General features: G+C 35.2%; 1 protein-coding gene across 2 annotated transcripts in view; it reads left to right on the forward strand.

Annotated features, from left to right (window-relative positions):
- LOC100371347 (cohesin subunit SA-1-like) overlaps nt 1–17,163 on the forward strand; it is a 311,470-nt gene that overhangs the window by 272,573 nt on the left and 21,734 nt on the right. The window contains exon 25 of one of the 2 annotated variants that reach the window (XM_085498240.1): nt 9,303–9,422. The exons of the other annotated variant lie outside the window; for it this stretch is intronic. Coding sequence (XP_085354366.1) covers nt 9,303–9,422 — 120 coding nt within the window. The remainder of the gene's footprint in view (nt 1–9,302; nt 9,423–17,163) is intronic. 2 annotated transcript variants of the gene reach the window in all.

Genomic DNA, 17,163 nt, shown 5'->3' on the forward strand with positions numbered 1-17,163 from the left:
GTAAATAATTGTGCATATTAATTACCTAATTTGCATAATTAATTTTCAGCTTTTCTACTGATATCTAAAGTACTAATCATCACATTTCAATGAATCTAGAATTATGCAGACCCAAATAGTTTCCGGTAAATATTTGTGCATATTAATCACCTAATTTGCATAATTAACCAACTTTCACACTGATATCTCAGGTACTATACATCACATATCAATGAATGTACATGGATGCTGTAGGACAATAGACAGACCTGAATAATTGTGGGTTAAAATCTGTACATATTAATTACCTAATTTGCGTAATTAACCAATTTTAAGCTTTCACACTGATATCTAAAGTACCGTAAAAACTCCAAAATTTCGACCGGTTTTAAATAGTTGGTGTTAGAAATGTGACGTGTTTTTAGAGTCAAAACTAAGGTGCATTTTCGGACGGTCGAATTTTTCAGAGTAGAAATCAGCAAAAAAAAATGGGGATGATAGACAGTGTGCTTCATTAGTTTTTAAAAAATGCAATGTCGGTCAATTGACGTAAACTTACTCATGTTTCACGGTAAAAGCAAAGGTCGTGGCCGAGTTGTAACTCAAAATCTAAACAAAGTCATCAATCAGTGAGTATTATGACAAGCAAAACAAAACATCAAGACGCGGAGAAGAGGTCAGCACAAAACTAATAGGTCAAAAGACAAAGCTGTCTCGCACTACCTAGGAAAACTTGCGAATGTTCGAAGTACAGGTACCCATTGGACAAAAGATACATGGAAGTTTAGCAAACGATCTCCCCGACCCAGTGCAATGTATCCGGTTAGAATCAAAGCTCACGTGTCCCTTATTTGAGGGACCAAATTCTGCCGTAAATTCACCCTTGGATTAAAAAATAAAATGGGATTTAAGAAAATAAAATGGGACTTTTAAGGTGTATTTTGGCGTCATTTTTCGGACATTTCAATCAATCCTGCCGGCTAAAATAGAGTCTAAGTTTTACCGTAGTCATTGACGTCTGTCTATTCAAGAGTACACGTGTATGATTTTTATCGTGACTAGCGTGAGCGGGTAAGCTTCCTTTTGAGAATGAGCTGTTATCACTGTGAACAATGTTAAATTATTCTTCAGATGACCAGTTTATTTTTTAAAAACAACTAATTTTTTTATTTAAAAAAAATCATGCCGTTTTCGCATCAAAATCCAAGCCAAAATATCGTACTACAACATCAATCTCTTCCGCATTGCGTTCAATAACATTAACATATTTAAATAAGCTATGGTAATTTAAACACGTTGGCATCATCCAGCTTTTTGATTGGTTAATTAGCGATTTGACCTATTTGACCTAAGAGAACATGGCGGATATCCTACAGCATCAAACGTTTATACGAGACCGGAATCATTCGCTTACGATGAAACTAAGTTGACTTTAATTTGTATTTCATAACCATTCAACAAATTTATTTTGTGTACATTATTATAATCACTACTGAGTACAGTAATAATCAACAATTCAGAAACGCAGCATGCCGAGATTTTTGTGTTCGTTTTTATTTGAAACTTCGTTTATTTAGAATATATTTTCGTTACCAATAAAATAAAAATCTCTCAGTCAATCAGAAACCCGGATTCATGCCTTTGGGGAAGGTCCCGTTTGAACGCTCACATCGGTTTTTTTTTCGTTTGGGGGAAAACTAAAACTGGTCGCAATTTTCGAATAAGAATGAGTCGGCAATTTTTAGTGGAGTCGAAAATTTGGAGGTAAATAAAACACCGAAACCCGGCAAATAAATAGGCGATCGAATTTTTAGAGGGGTCGAAATTTTGGAGTTTTCACGGTGCTAATTATTCCATTTCAATGAAACTTAGTACAAAGATGCTCTAGGACAATGTACAAACCTAATTAGTTTGGGGTAAAAATCTGTTTATATTAATTCCCTAATAAGCATAATAATTCATAATTTTTTGGTTCTAATCACATTTCAATTAAACTTGGAGACATAGATTTTCTGTTACATTGCGCAGACCTCATTAGTTTTACACTCAAATCTGGTCATATTAATTTTCTGATTTGCATAATTAGTTTTCAGCTAAGTAATTTCGAATTATATTTAATGTGTCTCCAATACTCTCAGCACATGGGAGTTCTTTCTAAGCTTTCTTTGATTTTTAAATGAATGCCAAATTTCGGTGGTCCATATTCAATTGATCTTAATGTAGCAGGAAGGGATTTTTTTTTATCTTGATTTTTCAATAGTTGATAAAACGGTTACTTTGTACCTTAATTCATCATCCCAGCTTTTCGAAATTTCTGAAAGACCAGTGCTCAAGCGCTAACACTACTACAGTTTCGTTAATATTTGTATAATGTTTATAACATGTATATGTATACTACCGGTAATACTCTGTTGTTGACGATTCTGATAGAACGGGTGACAAGCTTCCTGTCGCAAACAATGCATATTAGTCTAACGTCCATTGTCAGCATTATTATCAGTCAAGACTTCGTCTGAGAAATCGTTTTATTTTCTAAGTCTATATTCTATTTTAATAACACCATCTTACCATGGAGGTAAAAAGAGACTAATGCAATAACGATGTAAAGAAAGAAAGAAAAGACGCCAATGACAAGACGAGGCAAAGAAAAATCTGCAATCAGGGTCATATTTACTAATTTAGACTTACCTACAGCCTGTTGTGATTCCGATATAAAATTACAGGACTTTTGCGTTCACCCCTCGTTTACCCAATTTATATTTATTTTTCAAGAATTTTTCATCTAGGTCATATTATGACCAACCTCGCGAGTGGTTTGAATGGGGCGATTAGGCTGAAATATTATTCGCATCAACGCGAAAGAGATTCAACTACTTAAGGGGTGATCTCATATTCAAACACGCGGGTCAAACCTACGAAAACCCAAACCGCCCTAAACCGCCTGAACAAAACCCAGTTTTGCGGTTTGTAAGTTTAAACAATAGACAGTGCGGTTCAGGACGGCCGCACGAATTTGCTTAAAAACTGCGGTTCGAACCAATCTCATTCACACCTCATTCAAGCTGTTGTTTATTTTTAGGATTGACAGAGTTTACATTGCTTTTTGAAGACTAGATAGTTGTCGCTAAAATGTGTCGATTTATTGGTGTACAGTAGTCATTTTACCGTGTGTTTTGCCTAAAAAAAACAAATGCAGCGTATGCCATGAAAATTTATTTCTATTTGCTGCACATCGGTTATTTGCAGTTTTTCTTATTCAATTGCCAGTGGCACGAAGTATCAAAACAGAAAATTAAGTTAAATGGACTCGCGCTGATTATTTAAGGCTATTCATCTGCAGACGAGACTGCTTATAAAAAACGAACCCTGACCTCTGAAAATACCTTATTCATAGAGTGCCTTGTACCTAAGACCGTCGCCCAAGGCGACACAGTGCATGTTGCAATATTGCAATCGATGCATGCTGGGTGACAAGGAGGAATTCTGATTGAGGTAACCAAGATGGCTGCGTTGAGTGCATGATTTTCTGCGGTGAAATTAAAAACAACACCTCGCTGCCTACTTCGCCCACAGCCCCTCAAAGCACTGTACTTCGATGTATTTTCTAAAATAATCGTTTATTTTTAATTAACCGGGGGTTCGAAATGTGTGCATTTTGTCACAGAAAAGTACGATATCGGCAGCGGTAAATACCCGTAATTTCCCTGCAATGCCGTCAGCTGACAATGTTACGGTGGTCGTAGCGCTGGAGTCGTAGCGTTAGCCCCGACTTTAGTTTTCACACAGTGATAGAGAATGACTGTGGTTTTCAGATGCCTTCGTAAAAAACAATGTTGCCATTATCGATTTATTATCATATCATCATATTTTGATAACTCGCAGTCTCACAGACTTTACAAACTTAACCAAAAAATGTGTTCTATGAATTTATGAACTGACATGGGCACAAAACTGACCGTACTTGTTGCGGACACAATGTACCAGTTCACTCCATGGCTAAACATATTTTACTGACTATGCCAAATATATATAACGCAAGTAATTTATCCTAAGAAGCTGCTCATTAAAATTCTAGTGCATTTTTTCCCTGTTCTGTTTCAAACATTAATTCACCATATATATCACAATAGAGAGGGTCTATGGTATCACTTGATTCACATTCAATGACAAAATATAACAAACCATCACGTCTGTAATTAATTCCAGATAAATTGAATAACAATTGTATTTGGTACAAACCAAAATGTAAGTTGTGAGAAACTGATTATTACCAATCACAGAAATAAATAAATATACTTTTCATCACACTTATAAATGACATGATGTAAATAGATTTGTGAAACACATGCAAGTTTGTTTTTATTAGCATTTACATGTACAAGACTTGCAAAGAAAAAAAATCGCTGCTGTAATTCTTAATACTTCAAAATATAACACTCAGTATGAACATGGAGCTCCATAGTATACATCTTATTTTTTTTCCTGCTGAAACAGTATTGTAAGAAAAACCTAGGTTTCCCTAGGTCTGTCTTCTTTGTTCTCTGTTGTTTGTTTTCAGTGGGGGCGTTAATGGGCAGTTAATCCGGAGGTTAGGTTCAAACCTACTACTAATTTGCATATTGTAGGTCTAGTAGGTCTGATTAGGGCGAGCAAGGGCAGACTGGGTTAACCCAGGGTGGTTTGACCCAGGTGTTTGAATATGAGATCACCCCTAACTGATGATGACACCGATACGTGAGACCCTAGAGGGTCGGTGATCAGACGACGGAGTACAGGAAATCTGTTTCTCGTCGACATCGGCCAAATAAACAAAGCCATCGTTTCCGTTTATGCAGAGAGCGTGCACTCATCTAATTTTAATGTTGACACTGCCGTTTTAGTTTTCTATCTTCAGCAGTAGTTTCAATCCATTCACATAGCTTTTACGTTTTTGTTCTCTTAATATTCTTAATAAAACGATATTGATTGCCTAGAAACAGTTTGACCCGCTACACGTTTTATTTGGGAAATCAAAGTGATGAATATAGTCATAACAAATTATACTTGCTAATGAAAAAAAAAATAACGTAACATCGTGTGAAACGTACTTCGCGCTCTACTCGCTTTAAAGCTGCCGCCTATGCTAATGAGCAATGTTGCGGACGAAGCCTTACAACTGCAAGATGGCGTTAATGTTACCAGCTCCCTGATGTTACACCATAATAAGGCAGCCAACACCAACGTGCATGTGTTTTGTAACCCCTTTCACCCCCTCCGGGGGATGTTATATATGTTAATTAATCAATGTTAAATACTTGCTGATTACCGAACCGTGCGGCATGTCAGCGGTAAATACTTGTTTACCGTAGTTCGCGAGCAGTCGGCGAAATAACCATTTAAAACTAAACATTTCTATAAGGCTTGCTGTATACCCTTACATCGATCGACCATTGAGATTCGCGCTTTTCGACCAACCAACCAATGGGAATCGTGCTCTTCGCAGAGTGACACTGCGATCCTGTCGCAGAGTGCAATAATCGACATTCGGCGAGTCGCACAATCGCGTCGCAGAGTTAATTTTTTGACCCCCATACATACCTCCCTAATCTTATTAATTGGCTGTGGTTGGGCTGTGGTCTGTAAATATAAATGTTTTTATTAAACTGGTCCAAAAATTTTATTCATTCATCAATGAATTATTCATGTCACCACTAATTTCAATGGCTCTAGGAATTCTGAGAAAAATGCTTAACCCCATTTTATGGGTTTTTTGTCTTATTTTCACATTATGGCAGACAAACTTAACAATTTGTAGTGCGGTCATTTCTAATGTACCCTATTCAAAGTTTAATGAGGTCAAAATCCCAAATATTTAAATAAATTCTCAAAATTGTGTTGTGTATCTTGTCACTGACAAGAGATTTGCATACTGTCAGTATATTAGCCAAGTATTACAACTCTTTCAATTTCACAATTATTGCTCTTTTCTCAGATTTTTTGTGAATAGTTAGCTAATTAATCCCATCTTGAGTTTATTATTGAACAGTGCATGTAACCCAACACCCCCCCCCCCCAATTAATCAGAAATCCTGTTGATTTGAATTTAATTTGATCAGGGATGTGTAATACAAGTATTTTATATTTAGATCCTTTTCTTGTTTGTATATTTTTATTTTTATTTCTTTTTAAATCATAAAATTGTTTCGTTGAACTACTTTTTTTCACATAAGATTTGATTAAGCTTTTTATGTTGAGCAAATTCTATGTGTGGCCATGGTAAATCAAACCACTGTTGTGTTTTGGTATATCCAAGGTTGCCCGTCACAGGTCTCCGGCCTAAATGCAGATACCGTGGAATTGTTTTTTTTGTTTTTAATTAATTGGAGAAATAATGAGCTGATGAATTGAGACTTTTGATTCAGTAGAATTTTTTTTTTTTAAATTATAGTGATAAACTTTTTTTAATTGTCATTATTCTATGTATTATTTCTAGAAATTAATTAAAATTACTAATCATGCCAAACGTTGGTCTGTACTTGTTTGTGGTGAATGAGAACATTATATTTTACAGTACTGCATCTAATAATCAGGCTTATATTCATTGCCTACCATCTATTTTGGTGTTATGCTGAGTGTGTATGTTGCCACTTTCTACAACTAATTGTCTGAGTATAGGGCGCCACCAAGTGGTAGATTTTGATAAATAACTCCCAGGGTTTAAATTTTGGGGATTTTTTTTGCATGGGAAATTACTCGTCTAATGATATTCCATCATATATAAGATCAACAAGAACTTTATTAAACCTTCTTATTTCTCTTAAGGTCTCATGCCACTAATTAACCAATGGCTGCTCGTAGCCCTCAATTTAAATGCCCAGCAAGAACCAATGAAATTTTTTAAATATTATTTTTCTCAGGTGCTCCCTGTTTGAGGGCGTAATCACCTGGGTCAGAGGCGAGACCAACATGTGGTCTTTTGTTTACTACTTAGCGGCTGTGTACCTGTGGGTTTATTCTGTGTGTTAATGGATGTTCTAATCTTGGTGTTTTTCCAGTGATTTCTCTTGGTGCAATCCAAATACAGTAGGTGTGTCTTGTTTACCTGAGATTTGCAAGAGTTTGAGCTGGCCAACATGTTAGTTTTTTTCATATGGTTGATTACTGGCATGTTGATTTCCCATTTTTGAGCCATATTTTAAACTTTCTTCGTCATTTTCATATAGCATTCTCGTCATATGTTAACATTGTCGTCTATGGAAATTCAATTAGTGTTATGAGCCCACCAACTAACTATTTAAGTTGATTTGCATACAAAGCAGAGCTTGTAACATGATAGCTATTCATAGAGGGCGTTTTTTTTTACTTTTCAAGTAACACAGTAGTCACACAATGAATATAATAAGGCAGTTCATATTTGTCTCAGTGAATCATTAATATTTGACAGACACCTGTACAAAATACTTGGACAAAAGCCAGCTAAGAATTTCTGTTATCTTGCATGTTTTATGAATCTATACATCTGAATGCAGCACTTTTTTTCTGAGATGAGGCATTTGTTTTTATACTAAAATATCTGAATTACTTTGAATAAAGCTGGAAATTATGTCCCTCAAAATAATTAAACAAATTAGGCACCAATGTTTTTGTAAGATATTTACATTATCAAGGACATTCGGTAGACTGCTGTTGTTTCAACCCAAAAACTTCTTTGTATTCAAAATTAATTATGACAATGCATATTCACATTGAAACATACTATGATAAAAAGAATAATATTATATAACAATGTTTCGTCCTTGTTTGAATGCTGTCCGAAAACGAGGACTTACGGATTGATCTCTGTGCGTTCGTGCTTGGACTGATTACATTTGAACTTTACGCATACATAATATTATACATATGCACATCAATTTGTTTCATAATCTGACTCGATGGTCGAATGGCTGTCATTTTTGTACTGGAAAATCATCAAAATCAAGCATTTCTCTGCTGTTTACTGAAAAATTTTTTTCAAACTTGGTACATACATTGAACATTATGGGACCTTGGTGCACATCATTTTGTTTTTCAGCACGGATTCAAAATTGTCGACCTGTGGCCATTTTGTTTTAATTAATGCAATTCCAGTGTCATATCTCTGACATGCTTTGACTGAATATGTTCAAATTTTAAATATTCATTATACATCATCTCATAGATATACAGATATATTGGTTTGAGGATCCGATTCATAATGGCTGACCGGTGGCCATTTTGTTTCAATTAATGCTGTTCTAGAGCAATATCTCTCAATATAGACAAGTTCTTGTACTATATTACTATGAACAAAACTATATAACTTAGATGTGATAACTAACGGAGACTGTGCCATGCATGGCTTGTTACAATATATTTACATACTGTCTAAATTTACGGTGTAAAAATGAGTAGGGTCTGTGAAAAAACATTCTAAGATAAGATCTTTGTCATTATCGTTGTTGTGGGATGTTTTTGTTCATACACAAATTCTTGATGCAGAACAATTTCCGCCATGATGTTTTCCAGAACAATTTGACCGGAAACAACGTCCTTTGACTTAACAGATCAAATATTTCATTAACCAATCACAATGCTGTATTGTACTGACAATGTAACTCTTTTTAACGCAATGCGACAATGAATTACCTGTACCACAAAGTTAAAATGCGATCTGTTAGCCCTGATTTCGAAGAAAAAACAGCATTTTTTCCCCCCTAAAATCTGGTAATTCGCGATTTTCTAAGGTAAAGTAACTGTGGAGAAAGTATTTAATACCTTTCATAGTCGCAGGTCACGTTGGAGAATAGTTTACTTGTTCACACCCAATTCATAGACTCAGAGAGACTCAATGAAAAGTAAAACAATGTCCAATGACCACGTTTCACCATTTGACAGCCACATTTTGAAAGCTACCACTCAAAGAAATATGGATTACTTCAGTATTGCAACATCGGGATTCATCCTGAGTGAATAACAGAATAGAAATAGTGTGAACCATGTTCTGTATGTTCGCCCGCCATGTACTCTGAAATTAATGCAAGTTTATTATAAAAGCATGAATTACCATACCAATCCAGATTGTTATGCTATGAAACACTTTTTACATGCCTATTTTAATAAATTTCATTGATGCCCAGTGAAATCATTCGGGCCTATAACCGGGGATACTCTCAACTCCTCTAAAAATAGAGGGATGGGCTTATACACAGGGAGGGGCTAATGATCAGGAATGTACGGTAGTATAGTCTTGATGTTATTAGATATTCTAGTTCAACTTGTAAACCTATGTGCAGTTGTGATAGTGCATGTTGTTTGCTCCATTGTAGTCTCAACAGCAGTGGTAGAGTTAAATCTCAATCTTCCCAGCTTTCCTGGTTGAGCAGTCAGAAAAATAGAAGATTTAAAGAGAACGTTGATTATTCTATGAGATCCATTAGACTATCAAGGTATTTTAGTTAAGGTGTTATTATAGGATCAGATAATCAACTAATTTTAGCTTAAATTATTATAGCTAATACTAATTAGGGATCCAATTCTATAAGGGCATACAAATCTAATGTAATCATGTTTTTTGTGAGCTTATATGAGAGATCCACTGACCACTGAACAAGATCGTTTTTTTGTTGTAGTAGGGGATAATACCGTACCAAATATGAATGAATAAACTCCATGGTGAGAGAATAAGTATAAGCAAGAGTTAAATAGTGATCATGAGGAAAATACAGTAGAAATATGGCAAAAATAATTCCTTATATAAAATCATTTGATTGTGCTCGGTTGTACCCTTTCAATTTGTTTTAACTCTATTTTTACTTGTACCAGTTTGGTAAGTTATGTTCACCTTAAATGACTGTGCATTGTTTATTACGTCTTGAGACGTAGCCTGTGAACGGTTGAATTCATAAATATTCTATGTTGACAGCCAATCAGCACCCCCTTGTATTGGCTTATTTAAGGAGACAGCTCACAATCTCATTCTTAGCTTTCAAATTAAATACCCTGAGGCCAGTATGAATGTAACAGTGAATTCTAATGTAGAAGACTGTGATATGTACTGGTACACCTAACATTCACAATTTTTATTCAGCTGCCTATGGTTTTAAAACAAAGTAGGAAGAGGTTTATTTACATATGAATGTCATCTAACAACATTAGCCTCCATTTGATCAAACAGGATGCGGTTTTCCTCATCATCATCATCATCATCATCCTGGTGAACCATAGCTGGGAGCTACTGACAACTCTCCGTAGTGGATTTGCTTCAGAGGGGATCTCAGCAATTTGTTGCAGCATCATTCATATATACCATTCACATGACTTTAAGCAATGAAATTATTTTGCCCAAAAAATTGCATAAATCGCTTGCCAGTAGAAATCATCGTATCACTATGAACTATATTCATGTAAAATCTTGCTTGTATCACCAAGTGCATCAAAGTTTGTTTTTCCTGAAATTTCTCATGTAGTATCATTGACTTATGTCACAGTCCCTCCACAAATGGTTTGGAAATGCTAGTCAGCCTATTGTTACAGTGTGTGTTTGTTTAATCCTTATTTATTTCACTGTTTATTTAACCGATGATACTGGATGCTGTCTCCCTATTTAACATAAAATTAAAATGTGTGATGATGTCATTTTTCTCACAAATCAGTGTTTTTTTTTATCAACAATATGTGTATTGTCAGCTTCTTCCCATGCTTTTGTTTATTAGTCCCCGTTCGGACGAAGTCCGAAAACGGGGACTTATAATTTGGTCTCCGTACGTCTGTGCGTCCGTCCGGAGTCCTATCTCAGAATCCCTTGGACGGATTCCGTTCATTCTTTGCATGTGCCTAGTATCTTATGTGGGACATATGCACATACAGTGGTTTAGGTGATTTGATTCAAAATGGCCGACTGGCAGCCATCTTGTTTTTTTGAAAATGTTGTATTTTGGACATGCTTTGTCAGTTTTCATTCAAACTTGGTACATAGATTATACGTGTTAGGATACATGTCCATGACTATTTATTTTGCAATTGCATCAAAGATGGTCGACTGGCAGGCATCTTGTTTTTTTTGTTTTTTTTATGCAGTATCTTCGACGTGCTCTGTCAGTTTTCATTCAAATTTGGCACATACATGTACTTTATACATGTTAGGATGCATGTCCATGACAATTTGTTTCAAAATCTGGTCAAGGATGGCCGATTGACAGCTGTTTTTGACTCCCGTGTGCGAAGCACAAAAGGGAGTCTTTGCAGTTACCCTGTCTGTATGTCTGTATGTATAAATGTATGTCACTTTTTTTGTTCCACCGTTATCTCGAGAACCACTAATCAAATTTTCGTGAAACTTGGTACATAGATGCTCTGGGATGATGCGCAGAGTTGATTAGGTTTTTTTAAAAATCTATGAATATTAATTACCTAATTTGCATGATAATTAGCTGATTTTTAGCTGTTCCAAGACTGTTCCACTGATATCTGAAGAACCACTCATTGGATTTTGATGAAACTTGGCACATGGATGCTCTGAACTAGTGCGCAGATTTGATTAGTTTTGGGTAAAAATCTATGAATATTAATTATCTAATTTGAATGATAATTAACTGATTTCAAGCTGTTCCATGACTGTTCCACTGATATTTGAAGAACCACTCATTGGATTTTGATGAAACTTGGCACATGGATGCTCTGAACCAATACGCAGATTTGATTAGTTTGGGGTAAAAATCTATTAATATTAATTACCTAATGTGCATGATAATTAACTGATTTTAAGCTGTTCTATGACTGTTTCACTGATTTTTGAAGAACCACTCATTGGATTTCAATGAAACTTGGCACATGGATGCTCTGAACTAATGCGCAGATTTTATTATTTTTGGGTAAAAATCTGTTAATATTATTAATTACCTAATTTACATAATGATTAATCAATTTTCGGCTTTTCCAGTGATATCTCAAGTACTAATTATAAAATGTCAATCAAACTTGGGACATAGATGTCATATGACACTGCACAGACCTGATAGTTTTTAGGGTAATATCAGTACATATTAATTACCTAATTTGCATAATTAATTAATTTTCAGCTTTTGATATTTCAAATAGTAATGATCATGTTTCAATGAAACTTGGTACATAGTTACTTGAGGACTGTGCAGAGACCAAATTAGTTTTTGGGTAAATATTTGTGCATATTAATCACCTTATTAGCATAATTAGTTAATTTTCGGCTTTTCACCTGATATCTCAAGTACTAATCATCACATTTCATTGAGACTTGTTACATAGATATTCTAGGACTGCAGAGACCTGATTAATTTTGGGATAAATAATTGTGCCTATTAATTACCTAATTTGCATAATTAATTAATTTTTTGCTGTTCTATGGCTGTTGCACTGATGTCTAAAAGCCACTCATTGGATTTCAATGAAACTTTTAAAGAGTACCCATCACATTTCAATGAACCTAGGACTATACACCATATAAGTTTTTGGTAAATATTTGTGCTTCTTAATTACCTAATTAATATAATTAATTAATACTGATATCTCAAGTATTGATCATCACATTTGAATAAAACTTGGTACATAAGTGCTCTAGGACAATAGACAGCCTGATTAATTTGGGGTTAAAATCTGTTCATATTAATTCCCTAATTAGCATAATAATTAATATTATTTTGGTTCTAATCACATTTCAATGAAACTTGTTACATTGTGCAGACCTTATTAGTTTTACACTTAAATCTGTTCATATTAGTTACCTAATTTGCATAATTAGTTTTCTGCGTTTCCATCAACATCTCAAGTTCAAGTAATTTTGAATTAATTTTGAATGTGACTACAATACTCTCAGCACACGGGAGTTCTTTCTAAGCTTTCTTTGATTTGGCCTTACTGCTATATTTCCACAATTTATGTACCATTTTCATTCATATTTGGCACATACATCATACATATCAGTGTGTTTCATAATCAGATCAAAGATGGGCAAATAACGGCTGTTTTTATTTTTGGCCATATTATTACTACAAGGAACACGTGTTTTGATGTAAATAAACAATCTGTTGTATACGCCACTTGGAACTCAAGTTTCAAGGACACTCTCACGACAACCCCTCCGCTTTAATATGACGAGCACAAAGAGAACTTTTAAAAAAATTTACGGGGACTGTTTCATTTTCAATGACTTGTTTAAAAACAATATTGTTGTGTGTACGTTAGTAGCCTTGTGGAAATCATACATCTTTTTTGTCAATGTAGACTGGCAATCTTATTTAGAAGATTTTGTAGAAAATGAGAACGCATTATGACTTGTTAGCTGGGAATGGCATCTTGAAATCCCAACTTTAATCAATTGTAAATTAGTATGGTTTCTCATCAGCATATTGAATCAAAGGATTATTCAATGTTATTCCACAAGAAAATACATGAAAAGAGATAAAAACCATGATAAAACCTGCTGTTACCGAAAGTTACCATATGTATACGTTGTGTTCATCATCTTGATAATTGTGCATAACAGTTGATATTGTGTAATGATCACCGTTTTGACTATCGTCAGGAAATTTTAATTTTTGACTCCCGTGTGCGAAGCACACAATGGGAGTCTTTGCAGTTAGTGTGTCTGTATGTATGTATGTAGGTGTTTGTGTGTGTGTGTATGTGTATGTCTGTCCGTTCCACTGATATCTCACGAACCGTACATTGATTTTTGGATGAAACTTGGTACATAGATGCTCTGGGCCAATGTGCAGATTTGATTAGGTTTTGGTAAAAATCCATTTATATTAATTACCTAATTTGCATAATGATTAATCAATTTTCGGCTTTTCCACTGATATCTCAATTAGTAATCATCACATTTCAATCAAACTTGGTACATAGATGTCATAGGACACTGCACAGACCTGATAGTTTTTAGGGTAATATCAGTACACATTAATTACCTAATTTGCATAATTAATTAATTTACAGCTTTTAATATTTCAATATTTAATATTTCATGAACTAATTAAATATTTGTACATATTAAGGTAGCGAGAAGGGAAATTTTCACTTTTTTCTTGATTTTTCAAAAATTGATAAAACGGTTACTTTAGACCTTGATACATCACCCCAGGTTTACAAAAGATCGAAATTGCGAAATAACGTTGCTCAAATTAGTGTTTTAAAACACTAGCAGAAAAGACTACAACTGCCGTTTCGTGGATATTTGCATAGTGTTTATCTTTGGAAGGAATTAAATGATAAAATCTTATCTGTATACTCTGTTGTTGACGATTCTGATATAACGGGTGATAAGCTTCCAGTTGCAAACAATGCGTGTTTATCTAACGTCCATTGTCAGCATTATTGTCAGTCGAGACTTCGTCGGAGAAACATGGTCATACAGTACTCATTTCGCCCAACCTTCCGCTTTTACATCGACCGCTTATCGCTTAATTTCCGACCACGCGGTCTTGTCGACTTGTCCGACCGGAAACCGACCGCATTTTAATCGCGTTTTTTTTCGCTCGCTGGCTCATTGAAAACATTGACCGCTCGCCCAAACACTGAAAACTGGCACATGGGTGGTCGAAATGGTGGTTTTGATAGTAAAGTGTGAACATACAACTAGTATTAACTATTATTACATTCTGAACGACACTTCAAATCTAATAGCTGTATTACACTTGTATCGTGAAAGCAACTGAACTGGGACCTCTTGTTACGTGTTTTGGGTGCTTGTTCTAGATGTAATATTTTTATTTTAATGAGACAGTTACGTGAAAAAAGCCTAGGTAACTCCTTTTGACAGAGCAGAGAAACGAGGAAATGTTTGTGATTAATTCCAAAAATAACGATATCGAATCCACATCGGTCCACGTCTGGTAAAATTTGACATTCAATTTTTAAAATTAAGTCACGATCATTGAATGATCTCGGTCTATACCGTATACGTACCGCAAAAGTGTTCCCACAAAAAATATTTTCGACTAAAAACGGCCACATGCCCTGAAAAAATCGGACAGAGCTTGACATGTATGAATAATTTATTGGGCTTAAAAGAAAAACGTGTCAAATTTAGTTATAGCCATAACTATTTGGTGGCCAGTCGATGAACAATTCAATGTCCTTCAGGGCTGAAAATCATCGACGCTACTCTGGTTTACTTTATTTCACAACTTGCAGAGAAAACTGATTCGCGTGAGCTCTAATGTATCTTAGCCTAGTATTTTCTTTTTGAACTAAGGTCAAATTCCATCAGTTTGTCAAAATATATGTTTTTCAGTGAATAATTTTGAAGCCTGTCACAGCACAAACAACTATGTGAATCGACGCCGGTGATTGGATTGTACGACGACCCTTCAATTAGCGTCAAATATGCTTTGTTACAACATCATTGATTGGCTGAGAGTCACCTGCTCGGAGCACGAACTGGGTCACAGAACCATATTTGTCCGTATTATCAACAGGACTTTGCAAAATAACCACACCCACATTTTCAATCTTTTTTAGCGCGGAAGTTGCCAACAAATGTAAAAAAAATCGTGAATTTCATGGATTCGAATAAAATAAAGCAAGCGATTGATAAGGATGATTATTAATATTTTCCCCGATGCTCTTCGAATTTTTATTTTTTTTATTTCAAGCTAAGAAATGGCTAGTTGAAGTTGCATCGTCTTCAATGCAGTTGTTTCACCGCGAACAACTCTAGCTCTGTTTTGGGCATGGTTTAGTTTTGCGATGTAAAATAAAATATATATTAAAATAATAATACTTGATTAATTATTTGGGGTTTCAGCCCACAAATTACGGACATGATCTCCATGAATTACGGTCAATGTTTGTCTTCTCTCGGCTGATTGTCACGGTGTTGATCGACGCCCTTCCTAAACTCAGTATGGAGAAACCAATGGGGATCGACATTCCAAACAAACAATCGAAATTATCAACGAAAGACGAGAATTTTCTAGATATTTACAAACATACTGTCATGACAAACATATGTAAAATTAACAAATACACAAAGAGGTGTAATATTAGGTTTTATTTTAGGCTTAGAAATATTTTCTTTCACTCAGCCCATGCATGTAACTGCCATTTAGCTTTACGGTCCTTCAGCATCGGGGAAAACAACAATAATTATACAAAACACATTGCGAAGACTCAACAATCAGGAAAGAAACCCCAGACAACCATGTCGTACTTGTGTTGAAATACATTTTGTATTTAACGTCAGAATATTGTTTAAAATAAAATATTCAGTCCAAGCCAAATCGAGGTCAAAGGGTCAGGTTGCGTGCATATAATTATATATAGTTAAAACAAAAAGTATTTGAACTTTTGTCAGCTGTTCAACATCTATAAAAACCAGAAAGACAATTATAAGACAATGTGAACCTCGGAAATTATTCTGTTAGTCCGAATTTTAAATGCGCGCGAGCGAGCAGGTGGGCGGTGATATTTCGGGGTTTGCGCGGTCGAAAATAAAGCGGAAATTGTCCGGTTGAATTCAACAAGCGGTCGCAAAAGCGAGAGAAAAAGGTGATTGGAAAGCTGAAGCGGGCGGGAGGTTGTGCGAAAGGAGTACTGTAACTTTGCACAACTTTTTTTTAAATCGTTTTATTTTCCAAGTCAATATTCTATTTTATTAATACATTTTTTTTCTAACGCAATGGCGAAGAAAAGAAAGAAAGCGTTGACAGACGAGGCAAAGAAAAATCTGCCACTCAGTGTCGCACTCTGACACACCAATTTTTTTTCAAACATCGGCCATTTTGTTTCACCATGAAAACCGTTTTATTAGATGTCTTATCTGAGACACTTGAAGGATTAGCTTGTTTGTAAACTGTCAGCGTGTACAGTGGGACAGTAATGTTTGTCAGAGGATTATCCCTCGTTGTTCGTTTGCATAACAATGGAAAACACGAACGTTACTGGAGTACGGACTCAAATGCCAGCAGTTTTCTTCATTTTTCGCGCTCGAGCTTGAAATTATTCATTATCTGACACTCTTTATGAGTTCTATGATATCAGTGGTTAATATGTTTGGCCATTTTTAGTGTATATTTATAATAATGCAGCAAATCTACAGTGTTTTATTAACCAAAACTGTTTTTCGCGTTTTTCTCGCGTTGAAGTTTTGATCGAGAACGACTCATTGGGACCGCCGCCAAATCAAGTGCGTTCGGACTAGGACATTCAAACTCG

Source organism: Saccoglossus kowalevskii, chromosome 1 (genome assembly GCF_978046115.1).
Source record: "Saccoglossus kowalevskii chromosome 1, keSacKowa6.1, whole genome shotgun sequence".
In the NCBI taxonomy this organism is placed as follows: Eukaryota; Metazoa; Hemichordata; class Enteropneusta; family Harrimaniidae; genus Saccoglossus; species Saccoglossus kowalevskii.